Below are 13,535 nucleotides of genomic sequence, written 5' to 3' on the forward strand. Positions count from 1 at the left end.
GCAGGTGACAAGACACTAAAACCTGGAGTCTGGTTGCTACAAACAACTCTGCATTGGCATAGCCACAGAGGATGGCTTCCACCTTCTATTTTCAAATCAACCAAATGCGTATCACCAATCTAAACTGTTCCAAACCCTACTTACCTCAGAGTCTGAAAAACTTCAATTTAGTTTTTCATCTCCTGTGGTATGGGTTTGGGATGCATGGAACATAATGCCAAGTGCTAAGAGGCAGTATTATTCTTGTATTAAAATGAATTCCAGATGGATGAAAACTAACTGAAAAACCCAAAATGTTCTAGAAGAAACTGAGTGAATTTATAATCTCAGAGTACAGAAGGCACATCTTCTGAAACCAAAAAGGAAAAGTAGTGGCTCTATCTGCATAACTAGTAACAGGGCAGGGGCAGAACTCCGTGATAGAGCACTTGCTTAGCAAGCATGAGCTCCTGTGTTTAATCTCAGCACCCCCCACCTCCCCTCACCCACATCCTTCCCCCCCCCAATACTCCCCCACCCCCACAACCCCACACCCATCCACCCACCCACCCACACACCAGTGTTTTAAACACACGAATCCTTTGGTCAGCTATGACACTACTAGGAATTTGCATTATGGAAATACTTGTGTAAGTCTGCCAAGGTATAATACAGATACTGCAGAATTACTTGTAAGAGCAAAACATGAGTGAGCGATACATCAAATTATGATCCAACAAATGACAGAACAAAAGTCAAGTAAAAGGAGAGAGATGAAATTAAGTTGCTACTTTTGTGTAGCATACACGCAGACATTATCTTTGTACTATCTAACCTTATATACATTGTTTTTTAAAAAGTCATTAGAAATGATCTCAGTGAGAATATTAATGTACCTTTTTTTCTTTGTATCTCTAATTTAGAACTTTTGCTCACCTTTTTTTTCTGTGGGATTGGGATTTGAACTCAGGGTTTTGTGCTTGCAAAGCAGGCGATCTATCATCTGAGCCACACTTTAAGTCCATTTTGCTCTGTTTATTTTGGAGATGGGGTCTTGTGAACTATTTGCCCAGACTGGTCTTGAACCTCGATCCTCCTGATCTCAGTCTCCCAAATAGCTAAGATTACAGGCATGAGCCACCAGCACCCAGCTTAATTTATAACTTTTAAACTTCTAGTTTTTCCACTCCTACTCAGAAAAAAAAAAAAAAAAACTCACGTAATTTTTGCAACTATACATTTATTTTCTTTTAGAATGTTCATGATTATGTTTGGTCTTCTAGTTTAAACATAATTTCAAAATGATGTAAAATTGTGTCTTTTAGAAGTATCTAATAAGATAAAGTATACACTGTGAAATCATTCTATTAATGACTGGAATTATTTTATACATAAAAGAAATTATGAATTTCAATTGAAAGAAAAACTGCACTTATAGAAAATAATTCTATCATACATACACATTTACAGTTTTTGCTTTTATAAACTCTTCATTTAAAATCATTCTTTAAAAAAAACTATATACTTCAATATGAGACTATCTAATGAGTAATTAAGTACATATATGGGTGGCTGTGAAAAATTACCCATTACTCTAATATATTCTGCTTCAAAGGAGAAAACCCTTATGTTTAGAAAGCATTTTATTATTTCTTATAATCTATAAAGCAGCAACAATATTTAAATTATTAGAAATGGCAAATCCAATAATACATAATCAGAAAGTCCCTTAAGAAATGTACTTGAAAAGCCATTATTCCATAAAATATTTACACTTTAAATTACATGATAGCAACATTTTCTTGCTGTATTTTAGTTTAACATTATTAGTAAAAACCTCTAAGCCAGAAAAAAAAACAAAAGCTACTCATCCTGAATAAAGGAGACTTTATCCTTGGGTTTATTCAGCATCTTTATATCATCCAACAGCTTTTTGGGTGTTAAAATATGTGTAGAACCTGGCAGGACAAAAGAACTTTTCAGAGGCCAGTAGTTAAATCAGTTTTCCTTGGCTTAATCTATTACATCTTGTCCTTCAAATAAGCAAAATGCTTGGGGTATTTTCAGAAAATTTTTTAGCCATCTCTCTGAAATCTGCCTATGTGACAATTCCGATCCTTGTCACTGAGCATGCTCAGCAACCTTTCAGAAACAATGCCTACTCGTAGCTTCTGTCTGCTTTGTGCTATAGATTGGCATAGGAAAGAACAGACTGAGATTTTCTCTATCCTCAACAGAACTGCAGTGACTGTTATTCAGTAACAGAACTCTAAGCAATGCTCTGGGTCAAGGCTCGTCACACAAACCTGCAGCTCTTTGGTCAGAGGAGATTACTCTCAGGAGCTTTGAATGAAATTCTAAAAACTCAATTCTACACAAATCTCACTAATGTCAGATCTGTACCAATAGGAACTGAAAATATTTCTGAAGGAGAAATGTATTTATGTGTCAAAAGTTATTAATGATCAGAGCAAACAAAATTAAAGGATACAGTATTTCAAAGGAACAAGTTCATTTCTCCCAAATCAACATATTTAAAAATAAAACCATCAAAAAGATAACGGAGGGAAAAACTTCAGCAATCAGATAAAACACATTTCATGCATGGCTAAAAACATTTTTGGTATTCAATAATTTAGTTATAAAGATGGATGTAACAAGGTAAAATTTCATATATAATTTTTTTTTCACATTGAGGTTCGAACTCAGGGCCTCACACTTGCTAGGCAGGTGCTCTACCACTTGAACTACTCCACCAGCCCATATGTAAGATTTTGCATTTAGAAATTATTTTGAAAATAGAAAAAAGGAAAACAAAAGTCTTACCAATGATAACTTCACAGGATTTATGTGCCTGAGAAACTTCATAAGCACAACGCATTTCAGAGTATGTAATTCCTCCAATTACAAAAATAATCAGCCTTGACCCATTTTTCCGGTCTAGTTCTAAATAGTTAGTTCTGGGTTTCTGGCGAGCACTAAAAAGTTAAAAAAGAAAGAAAGAAAAACAAACATATTAAAAACATTTCCAAAGTCACACTGAAGCCATATGAAGACTTTTTAAAAAGCCTAATCTAATTGGGCTCAACTTTGGTACAGTTACATTGATTTTAAGGAAATAACCTAACTGTAGTATGATTAGAGTACCTGGAGTTAGGCAGGACAGACACATTTCAAGTTTCAACTTTGATAAATCACTCATAGTGGCACTTGGGAGGCTGAGGCAGGAGGATTGAGACTTCAAGGCCAGATTGGGCTACATAGCAAGACCCTGTCTCCAAAACAAACAAACAACAAAAATCACTCATAGTTTAGCTCAGCATTTTTATCTATAAAGTAGAATTGGCTATGTTGGAATGAGTTCCTTAACCCACACTTAGCTTGATCATCAAAGGATGAAGGGTACATGCTGAAAGTGTCTAAGCATAATTTCTGACTAACTGGCTGATCTCTAAGCTACACAGACACAGAGACAACCACTAAGAGCCAAACTAAAAAACAAAGTTAAAAATCTCATGAAGGTTATCAGTGGCTACACACAGCAAGAGAGAAAGGTTCCTTGACTTAACGCCACACAAATAACAACAGAACTCAGAGATGCTATGATACATTTTCTAAAAAATTTTCAATCAAAAATTAGCAAATATGCAAAGAAAACAGGACAGTGTGACTCACACTTTGGGGGGGGAAAAGGAGTTAATAGAAACTGACCCCTAGTGGTCCCAGATATCATATTTAGTAAAGACTTCAAAGTGGTAGTTAATGAATAGGAAATCACAATGAAAAGGAAACTAGAGCTGGAGGTGGAGTTTAGCCCTGCACCACAAAAGGGGGAAAAAAGAGAGAGAAGAAACTAACAAAGAACCAAATGGAAATTCAAATGTGAAAAGTATGACAACTAAAATGAAGTCACCAGAAGGGCTCAAAAACAGACTGACATGCTAGAACAACTAATGAACCTGAAGGTGGATCTTACAAATCTGAAGAGGAAGATGAAAGAAAAGAAAACAGAGCCACAGTGACCATGTAATATATGCCAAATCTTCCAACATATGCGTAATAAAAGATTCAGATTGAGAGCTGGCAGAGTGACTCAAGTGGTAGCCTGCCTAGCAAGCATAAGGCCCTGAGTTCAAACCCCACTACTGCTAAAAAAAAGAACAAAAAAAGGTTTCAGACTGAGAGGAAGGAGAAAGGGACAGAAAAAAAGAAGTAAAATAAAATAATGCCCGAAAATTTTGATGAAAATTTTTAGCTTGAAGATCTGAGAAATTCAACAAACCCCCAGATAGAATAAATACAAAGAGAGATGCACCGAGATATGTTGCTAAGACAAATCACTGAAAGCCAAAGGCTAAGAGAAGATACTTCGAACACAACCTAAGATATTGTTCAGGATACCAACATAGGTAGGAGAGGCATTAAGACATGCACATGTACGTGAATGAAAACCACAATGAAACTTGGGAGAGGGAAGAGGGAGAGTACACCAGAGAAGGGCATACAGGAAACTTGGATCGTACTTTTAATGGATGACTTATGAATGCTGAGTATGAGAGTATGCATTGTAACATTCTCTTTGTGAATGTTAAATACTTTAAAGGGAGTTTCGAAATGAGCTCCTGGGTACCACTTTCAATTAATAGTCTAGTATCACATTGAGAATGTCACTGACTTTCATTACAGGTTTTACCTTACAGCTCCGGAGCCATTCCACACTGCTGGACACTGGGAACAATACGGCCATTCTTTTGAATCTAATCTATTATCAATGGCATCCTAGGGAACAAAAGAGAGCACCATCAAGAAAATGTTGGAAACTCAGACTTTCAGCTTTTTGTTTGTTTTGCATAAAGGTCAAAACTTGTATTTAGCCAGGTGCCGGTGGCTCACACCTGCAATCCTAGCTACTCAGGAGGCAGAGATCAGGAGGATCATGGTTTGAAGCCACTCTGGGCAAACAGTTCATGAGACCCTATCTTGAAAAAAACCCATTACAAGAAAAGGGCTGACGGAGTGGCTCAAGGTGAAGGCCCTGAGTTCAAACTCCAGTGCTGCAAAAACAGCAACAAAAAACTCTTTGTATTTACAATGAATGAATCTGAAGAATATATAAATATTCAATATAACAAAATTAGCTCTTTCTTTGAAACCCAAAAATCATACTTGCTTCAAACTACTTACTTACTTACTTACTTATTAAACTATTATTTTTTGCAGATGTGCCTTTCTTCATTTGGAGGGTCCTGCAATGAATGGTATGAGGACTGTTCAGTTCTAGAGTGCCAGTGCTGATACACCTCTCTAAGGCTTTGCCCTTCTGAACAGTGACTGAAAACAGGAGGTACACACCTGGCCTAGGGATACTCAGGACAATCCAGTGAGTGTGGCAGGTTTTCCCTTTTGCTTTATTTTTATTTTTTTCATTTTTCTCAGTACTACATTTTATGATATATTTAGTTGTATGGATATACTATATACATGGATTATGTCTTATTGGGATGGTGATCTGTAATTTGTCAATGAAGCTTTGTATTTATTTTTTTTTGTAATTAGGTGACCACAAAAATTGAGACCATGGTTTTACAGCATGATAGCACAAATGGTATTGAAAGGGGTACAAAGTCAGGCGTGGTGGTGGATGTCTGTAATTCTAGCACTGGAGAGAATCAAGAATTCAATACTAGCTGGGCACGGGTAGCTCACACCTGTAATTCTACTCAAGAGGCAGAGATCAGGAGGATCATGGTTAGAAGCCAGCCAGGGCAAATAGTTTGTGAGACCATCACAATGCCACCCTGGACTATATAGTAAGACTCTAAAATCCAAGAAAATAAAACATAAAACAACAAAACAAACCCAATGAACATAAGGAATGAGCACAAAGTAATCAAAGAATATTTTAATAAAACTGCAAGAAAAGAAAAAAAACATGTTTCAGAAGAAATCCTAAAAGCCTAAGATCACTACTGATCCAAAAGGGATTTCCTGCATGTAACATACAAATCCTTTTCAATAGGTTCCAAAACTCTTATTTTAAAAATACAGCTAAGAGAAACTACTTAGTTCTGCACAGTCTTTGTGGGGTTTCAAAGGAAAACTGGAACAAAAGATTATTTTATTGGGCTTATAAGGCAATCTTTAAATTAGCTCATTTTGTAACTTCCATAATTCAATGTTACTGTGTAAAAGCAAACAGCACTAAAGGCATTATTCATGTGCTGTGAACTTTTTTTTTGGTGGTACTGGGGTTTGAACTGAGGGCCTCCAGCTTGCTAGACAGGCACTCTACCACTTGAGCATGTGCACAGCCCTTATTCATCCTTTGGATCTAATGGCAAACTATAGTGAAGTTTTACATTTTAATTACAAATGCATTTCCCAGAAAATTAGCATTTCTAAATGTGGTCACATATGAATGGTATTTTGTTGAATTTTCATTCAATTAAATTACATTTACGCTATATAGGTATTTACAATAGTAGTGCTTTTGTTTTACAAAGTATATGTGTACTTGTGTTTATGTATGTATGTATTTAAAGACAGTTATGTTGAGTTTTTCTGGTCTTCAAAAGACTCTACATGGGATTAGTAGTCAGAATATACAAAGAGCTCAGAAAATTAAACACCAAAAGAATAACCTAATTAATAAATGGGCAAATGAATTAGACACATTTTCTTTTTAAAATTTTTTAAAATTATTGTTATACTGGGGTACACTGTGGCATTTACCAAAGTTCTTAGGATATATCATAGTTGAATCTACTCCCTCTAATAATTCAGTAGTTTTCAAAAGAAGTATAAATGGCCAGTAAACACATGAAGAAATGTTCAGCATTCTTAGCCATAAAGGAAACACAAATCATAACATCAAGAGCCGGGTGCTGATGGCTCACACCTGTAATCCTAGTTCCCTGGGAAGCAGAGATCAGGAAGATGGAGGTTTGAGGCCAGCCTAGGCAATAGTTTGCAAGACTTCTATCTCGAAAATACATAGCTTAGGCTGGGCACTGGTGGTTCACACCTGTAATCCTAGCTACTCAGGAGGTAGAGATCAGGAGGATCACAGTTCAAAGCCAGCCCAGAGAAATAATTCTTGAGACCCTATCTAAAAAACCTATCACAAAAAAGGGAGGGCTCAAGCAGTAGAGCGCTGCAGTACTAAAAAAAAAAAAAAAAGCCATAGCATTGAGATTTCACCTCACCTCACCCCAGCCAGAATGGCTATCAAGAAGACAACAGGCCGGGGACCCATCTCAAGGTCCTAAGTTCAAGACTCAATACTACCAAAAGAGAAAACAAACAACAAATGCTAGTGAGGACAGGGGCCAGGAAAGGAACCCTCATACACTGTTGATGGAAATGCAAACTAATACAGCCACTATGGAAATCAGTATGGAGGTTCCTCAAAAAACTAAAAATGGAATTGACATATGACCCTGCTCTACCACTGTTGGGCATATACCCGAAGAAATGCAAGTCAGCAGATGAATGGAACTGGAGATCATGTTAAGCAAAATAAGCCAGACTCAGAAAGACAAATACCACACATCTTCTCTCTCATATTCAGATTACAGACCTATAAATACAAACAAACAAAAAGACATGAACCTAAGTGGAGGACTATCTGGGGTGGGAGGTGGTAGGAGGAGGACAAGGGAAGGTGCCGAGCTCAGAGTACACTGTATGAATGTATGGTAATGTCACCATAAAACCCATTATTTTGCACAGTAAAGTTGTTAAAAAAAAAAAAAAGACTCTTTAATCTCACCTCTCATTATCCCCAATACTATGCTTTTGTGAACCTTCTGAACCCTGCAAAAAACTCCTACCCACTAAATATGCTCAGAATGACAGATAAATATACAAAGAAAAGAGAATACTGCACATAGCTAGTGTAGAGGTTCAAGCAGTAAGAGTACTTGCCTGGCAAATGTGAAGCCAAGTTCAAACCCCAGTGCCGCAAAAATAAAATAAAACAAAACAAAAAAAGAATACTGCAGAGGGCACTCAGACATAAGTATAAAGTTAATGATTTTTACCTCCATAATATCTTTGATGAAAGGTGTCCACCGAGAAAGTTGAAAAGTTTCTTCTGAAGACCGATCTTTTCGCAATGGTTTGCCTTGTTGAGACTAAAATAATTATAGGAACAAATTAAAAACAAGTAATTTCTTCAGTAATATTATATACTCTGTTTCTTAACAAAGACATTTAATATACAAGCAAATGCAATACTGTATTTTACTTAAAACTAATTAAAAAAATACACTAGGTGTAGTCACCTAACTTTATTCAACAGTATTTTGTGCTTTAGTGCTAACAGCATCAGGAAATATGTTTAGTTAAATAACAGTACCAAATTTGGTGGGAAACAGTGGGATTCTAAATAGAGTTCTTCCAAATTTGACTTTGAGGTTTCTTTTTCTGGTATTGGGGATCAAACCTAGAGAACTCAAGCATGCCAGCCAAGTGTTTTACCACTTGGCTATACCCCAGTCTTGGGCTTAATACTACAGCCTCTTGCATAAAATTTTTTTTAAGCAAGAGAATACAATTATTTTCTGTCCTATATTAAAGGTTAAATGTATAAATAAGATATGGCAAACTAATGCTATAAGTGAATCATAAAGAGAAAATTTTAACTAGCAATTCATTAGAAAAACATACTTGTCTAAATTACTCATATGGAAAGACAAAAAACTTTTTTTTTTTTTTTTTTGTGGTACTAGGTTTGAGCTAAGGAATTCATGCTTGAAAGGAAGGCACTCCATCCCTTTTTGCTCTGTTATTTTGGAGATGATGTCTTGCTTTTTGCCTAGGTCGGTCTGAACCATAATCTTTTAAGCTTCCCACTGTCACTGAGGTGATAGGCATTCACCACTGTGCCCAGCTGTTTTGTGGGTTTTTGCTTTTTTTTTTTTTTTGTGCCTCAGCTAGCTTGGAACCATGATTCTCCTGATCTCAGCTTCCTGAGGAGCTGAGATGACAGGTGCCACCATACCCAGTATTGATTGAGATGAGGTCTCAAAAACTTTTTGCCCAGGTTGGCCTACAACTACAGTCCTCTAGATCTCAATTAGCCTCCCAATTAGCTAGGATTACAGGCATTAGATACTGGTTCACAGCTTAAAAAAAAAAACAAACTTTAATTCTTAATCAAATCATAGTATGAGGTTACTATACTTGCCCATAAGGATTCCTACATAAGCACAGTTAATGCAAAACAACCATACACACACACACACACACACACACACACACACACACACACAGTACATATATTTCTTACTTGAGGAACAATGGGAACACCAAGGTAGCTCCAGTTACGAATCATGTCACTCTCATTTTCTATTTTTACATTCTGAATCAGTCTGTCCAAATTTTCTTCCGTAGTTCCTTAGGTGTAAAAATATGAGTGTATGACCACATGATTGCTACTGCAACCAATTATAGATTTTAAGTAGTAAATGAATTGAGCCTTTTAAAAAGCAAACAGTCCAATTATATCCCCTTTAGCCTTCTCTCAATTTTCCATTTTTCCTCATATATACTTTTTTTGAGGGGGAGGAACAGGGGTTTGAATGCAAGGCCCTGTACTTACTAGACAGACACTCTACCACTCTCTTCATCCATGCCTCCAGTCCTCCTCATATTTACCTTAACCAACTTCAGCTATTATCTTTGAGTTTTCAGAGATTCTCTTAAGATCAGCAGTATACCACTTATTGAAAAGTGACTTTCACATTTAAGAAAGAAACAGAAGACAATGGAAGATGGAAGGACCTCCCATGTTCATAGATCAGAAGAATCAATACGGTGAAAATGGCTACATTACCAAAAGCAACCTATATATTCAATGCAATCCCTATCAAAATTCCAATGACATTCTTCACAGAGATAAAAACAAATCAATCCCCTTAATATCAGACCCCAAACTCTAAAGTTGGTACAGGAAAGAGTAGGAAATACTCTGGAATTAATAGGTATAGGCAAGAACTTTCTCAATGGAACCCCAGCAGCACAGCAACTAAGAGATAGCATAGATAAATGGGACTTCATAAAACTAAAAAGCTTCTGCTCAACAAAAGAAATGGTCTCTAAACTGAAGAGAACCCACAGAGTAGGAGAAAATATTTGCCAGCTACACATCAGACAAAGGACTGATAACCAGAATATATAGGGAACTTAAAAAACTAAATTCTCCCAAAATTAATGAACCAATAAAGAAATGGGCAAGTGAACTAAACAGAACTTTATCAAAAGAAGAAATTCAAATGGCCAAAAAACACATGAAACAATGCTCACCATCTCTAGCAATAAAGGAAATGCAAATTAAAACCACACTAAGATTCCACCTCACCCCTGTTAGAATAGCCATCATTTGCAACACCACCAACAATAGGTGTTGGTGAGGATGCGGGGAAAAAGGAACCCTCTTACACTGTTGGTGGGAATGTAAACTAGTACAACCACTCTGGAAAAAAAATTGGAGGCTACTTAAAAAGCTAAACATTGATCTACCATATGATCCAGCAATACCACTCTTGGGGATATACCCAAAAGACTGTGACACAGGTTACTCCAGAGGCACCAGCACACCCATGTTTATGGCAGCACTATTCACAATAGCCAGGTTATGGAAACAGCCAAGATGCGCCACTACTGACGGATGGATTAAGAAAATGTGGTAGTTATACACAACAGAATTTTATGCAGCCATGAAGAAGAACGAAATGTTATCATTAGCTGGTAAATGGATGGAATTGGAGAACATCATTCTGACTGAGGTTAGCCTGGCCCAAAAGACCAAAAATCGTATGTTTTCCCTCATATGCAGACATTAGATCAAGGGCAAACATGACAAGGGGATTGGACTTTGATCACATGATGAGGCGAGAGCACACAAGGGAGGGGTGAGGATAGGTAAGACACCTGAAAAACTAGACGGCATTTGTTGTCCTCAACGCAGAGAAACTAAAGCAGATACTTTAAAGCAACTGAGGCCAATAGGAGAAGGAGACCAGGAACTAGAGAAAAGGTTAGTTCAGGAAGAATTAACTTAGAAGGTAACACACATGCACAGGAAATCAATGCGAGTCAACTCCCTGTATAGCTATCCTTATCTCAACTGGCGAAAACCCTTGGTCCTTCCTATTATTGCTTATACTCTCTCTTCAACAAAATTAGAGATAAGGGAAAAATAGTTTCTGCCGGGTAGTGAGGGGGTAGAGGGGGAGAGGGAAGGGGCAGGGGGAAGGGGGGAGAAATGACCCAAACATTGTATGCACATATGAATAAAATAAAAATTAAAAATAAATAAATATTTATTTAAATAAAGTTCATATTTATTTATATATGAAAAAGTTCATATGGAAGCACAAAAGACCTCAAATAGCCAAAAGAAGCCTAAACAAAAAGAGCAATGCTGAAGGTATCATAATACCTGACTTCAAACTATACTACAGAGCCACAGTAACAAAAACAGCATGGTAGTGGCACAAAAACAGACATGTAGACCAATGGAATAGAAGACCCAGAAATAAGGCCAAATAGTTACCATCAGCTGATTTTTGATGAAGGTGCCAAAAATATACATTGGAGAAAAGACAGCCTCTTCAACAAATGGTGTTGGGAAAACTGGATATCCACTTGTAGAAGACTGAAACTAGATGCATGTCTCTCACCCTATACCCAAATCATTTTAAAGTAGATCAAAGACTTTAATGTAAGACCTGAAACTTTGAAACTACTACCGGAAAACACTAGAAGAGAGAGGCATACCATAGGCAACGACATCCTGAATAGGACTCAACAGCTAAGCAAGTAGAGTAAGGACTGACAAGTAGGAACGCAGCAAACTAAGAAGCCTCTAAACAGCAAAGGAAACAGTCACAAGAACCAAGATACAGCCAACAGAATGGGAGAAAATCTTTGCCAGCTATATATGTGACAAGGGATTAATAAACCAGAATATATAAGGAACTTAAAATCTAAACTCCAAAAGAATCAACAACCCATAAACGGGCAAATGAACTAAACAGATTAATTTCAAAAGAAGTACAAATGGATAATAAATACATGAAGAAACGTTCAACATCCCTGACTATAAAAGAAATGGAAATTAAAAAAAACCACTAGAGATTTCATGTAACCCCATTCAGCTCTCATAAACACTGCTATCATAAAAAACACAACAACAAATCCTGGTAAGGACACAGTGTGTTTGTGTGGAGAGGTATAGAAAGGAACCTTTATATATTGTTGGTAGGAATGTAAATTAGTGCAGCTACTATAGAAAGAAGTATGGAAGTTCACAAAAAAACTAAAAACAGAATTACCATATGAACCAGCAATATCACTCCTCGGTGTATACCCAAAGGAAAGTAAGTCAGGATACAACAGAGACACCTGCACACCCATGTGTGCAGCACGTTCTCAATAGTCAGGCTACGGAATCAGCCTAAATGCCCTTTAACTGATGAATGAATAAAAACATGGTATATATGCACAATGGAGTATATATTCAGCTCCAAACAATGAAATTATGCTGGTGGAGTGGCTCAAGTGGTTAAGAGTACGTAGGCCCTGAGTACATATCCTAGTACTTACCCCAACCCCCACAAAAAGAATGCAATTATGTCAGTAGCGGGAAAATGGATGGAACTGAAGATGATCATGGTAAGCAAAATAAGTCAGGTTCAGAAGAATAAAGGTCACATATTTTCTCTTAGATGCAGAATCTAGATTTAATAAAATGTGTTGGTGGCATATATACATTTTTTGCATATATGTATCATATATTACATATATATATATGTATCAGGATTGTAATTGCAGGATTATTGGCGGGAGGGAAGAGAAAAAGAGAATGATGGGGGTAAATAATGTTGAAATACATAGTGTCTACATATGAACCATTTATAATGTATATAGAAACCTGCTGAAAGCTGTTGAAAAATGGGAGGAGGAAAAGACGGGATAGAATGAGCAATAAAGGGGGTTAATCTGATCAAAATTCAATAGATGCATTATGTGAAAGTCCATGGTGAAACCCCTTTGTATATTTAATATACACCACAAAATAAATAGAACAAAGTGATATTAGAGCTGGATATTTTAATGTATGCATGAAAATAAAATCTCCATTACCATTAATACTGAAGATGTAAAGTAAGATTGCTCTGATTTTATCATAGTTCTCATGGTTTTTGTTGAGTAGAACTGGAAGGAGCACTAGCATGGCATCTTTCACCTTCTGTCCTTCTGCATCAGTTCCAAGTGCGAGGTCCTTAATGAAAACAAAACAGTCGGTATTCTACCATACAAATTCACTTTTTTGTTAAAAATATCTATTATTAAATCATCAAATTTTACTTCAACACTAGTAACATTTTACAGGAAAATATGGATATCACTTGTACACTATTCATTGTGCAAAATGTACTACACTTGATCTTAGCCAAAAGGCCAAGAAGCGATTCACTGTACAAAATGTAAAAGGTCAAAAAATAAATCAGAGCGGGAGAAAAATTATTAATCTGAACCTATGCTAG

General features: G+C 36.5%; 1 protein-coding gene across 1 annotated transcript in view; it reads right to left on the reverse strand.

Moving 5' to 3' along the window:
• Positions 1-1,604: 1,604 nt before the first annotated feature.
• Stxbp3 (syntaxin binding protein 3) overlaps positions 1,605-13,535 on the reverse strand; it is a 51,607-nt gene continuing 39,676 nt past the window's right edge. Inside the window, exons 14-19 of the mRNA XM_020161381.2 lie at positions 13,132-13,270; positions 9,272-9,378; positions 8,022-8,114; positions 4,673-4,758; positions 2,806-2,957; positions 1,605-1,937 (exon numbers count right to left, since the gene is read on the reverse strand). Coding sequence (XP_020016970.1) covers positions 1,843-1,937; positions 2,806-2,957; positions 4,673-4,758; positions 8,022-8,114; positions 9,272-9,378; positions 13,132-13,270 — 672 coding nt within the window. The 3' untranslated portion in view covers positions 1,605-1,842. The remainder of the gene's footprint in view (positions 1,938-2,805; positions 2,958-4,672; positions 4,759-8,021; positions 8,115-9,271; positions 9,379-13,131; positions 13,271-13,535) is intronic.

The sequence above is a fragment of the Castor canadensis genome, chromosome 12 (assembly GCF_047511655.1).
Source record: "Castor canadensis chromosome 12, mCasCan1.hap1v2, whole genome shotgun sequence".
Lineage (NCBI taxonomy): Eukaryota > Metazoa > Chordata > Mammalia > Rodentia > Castoridae > Castor > Castor canadensis.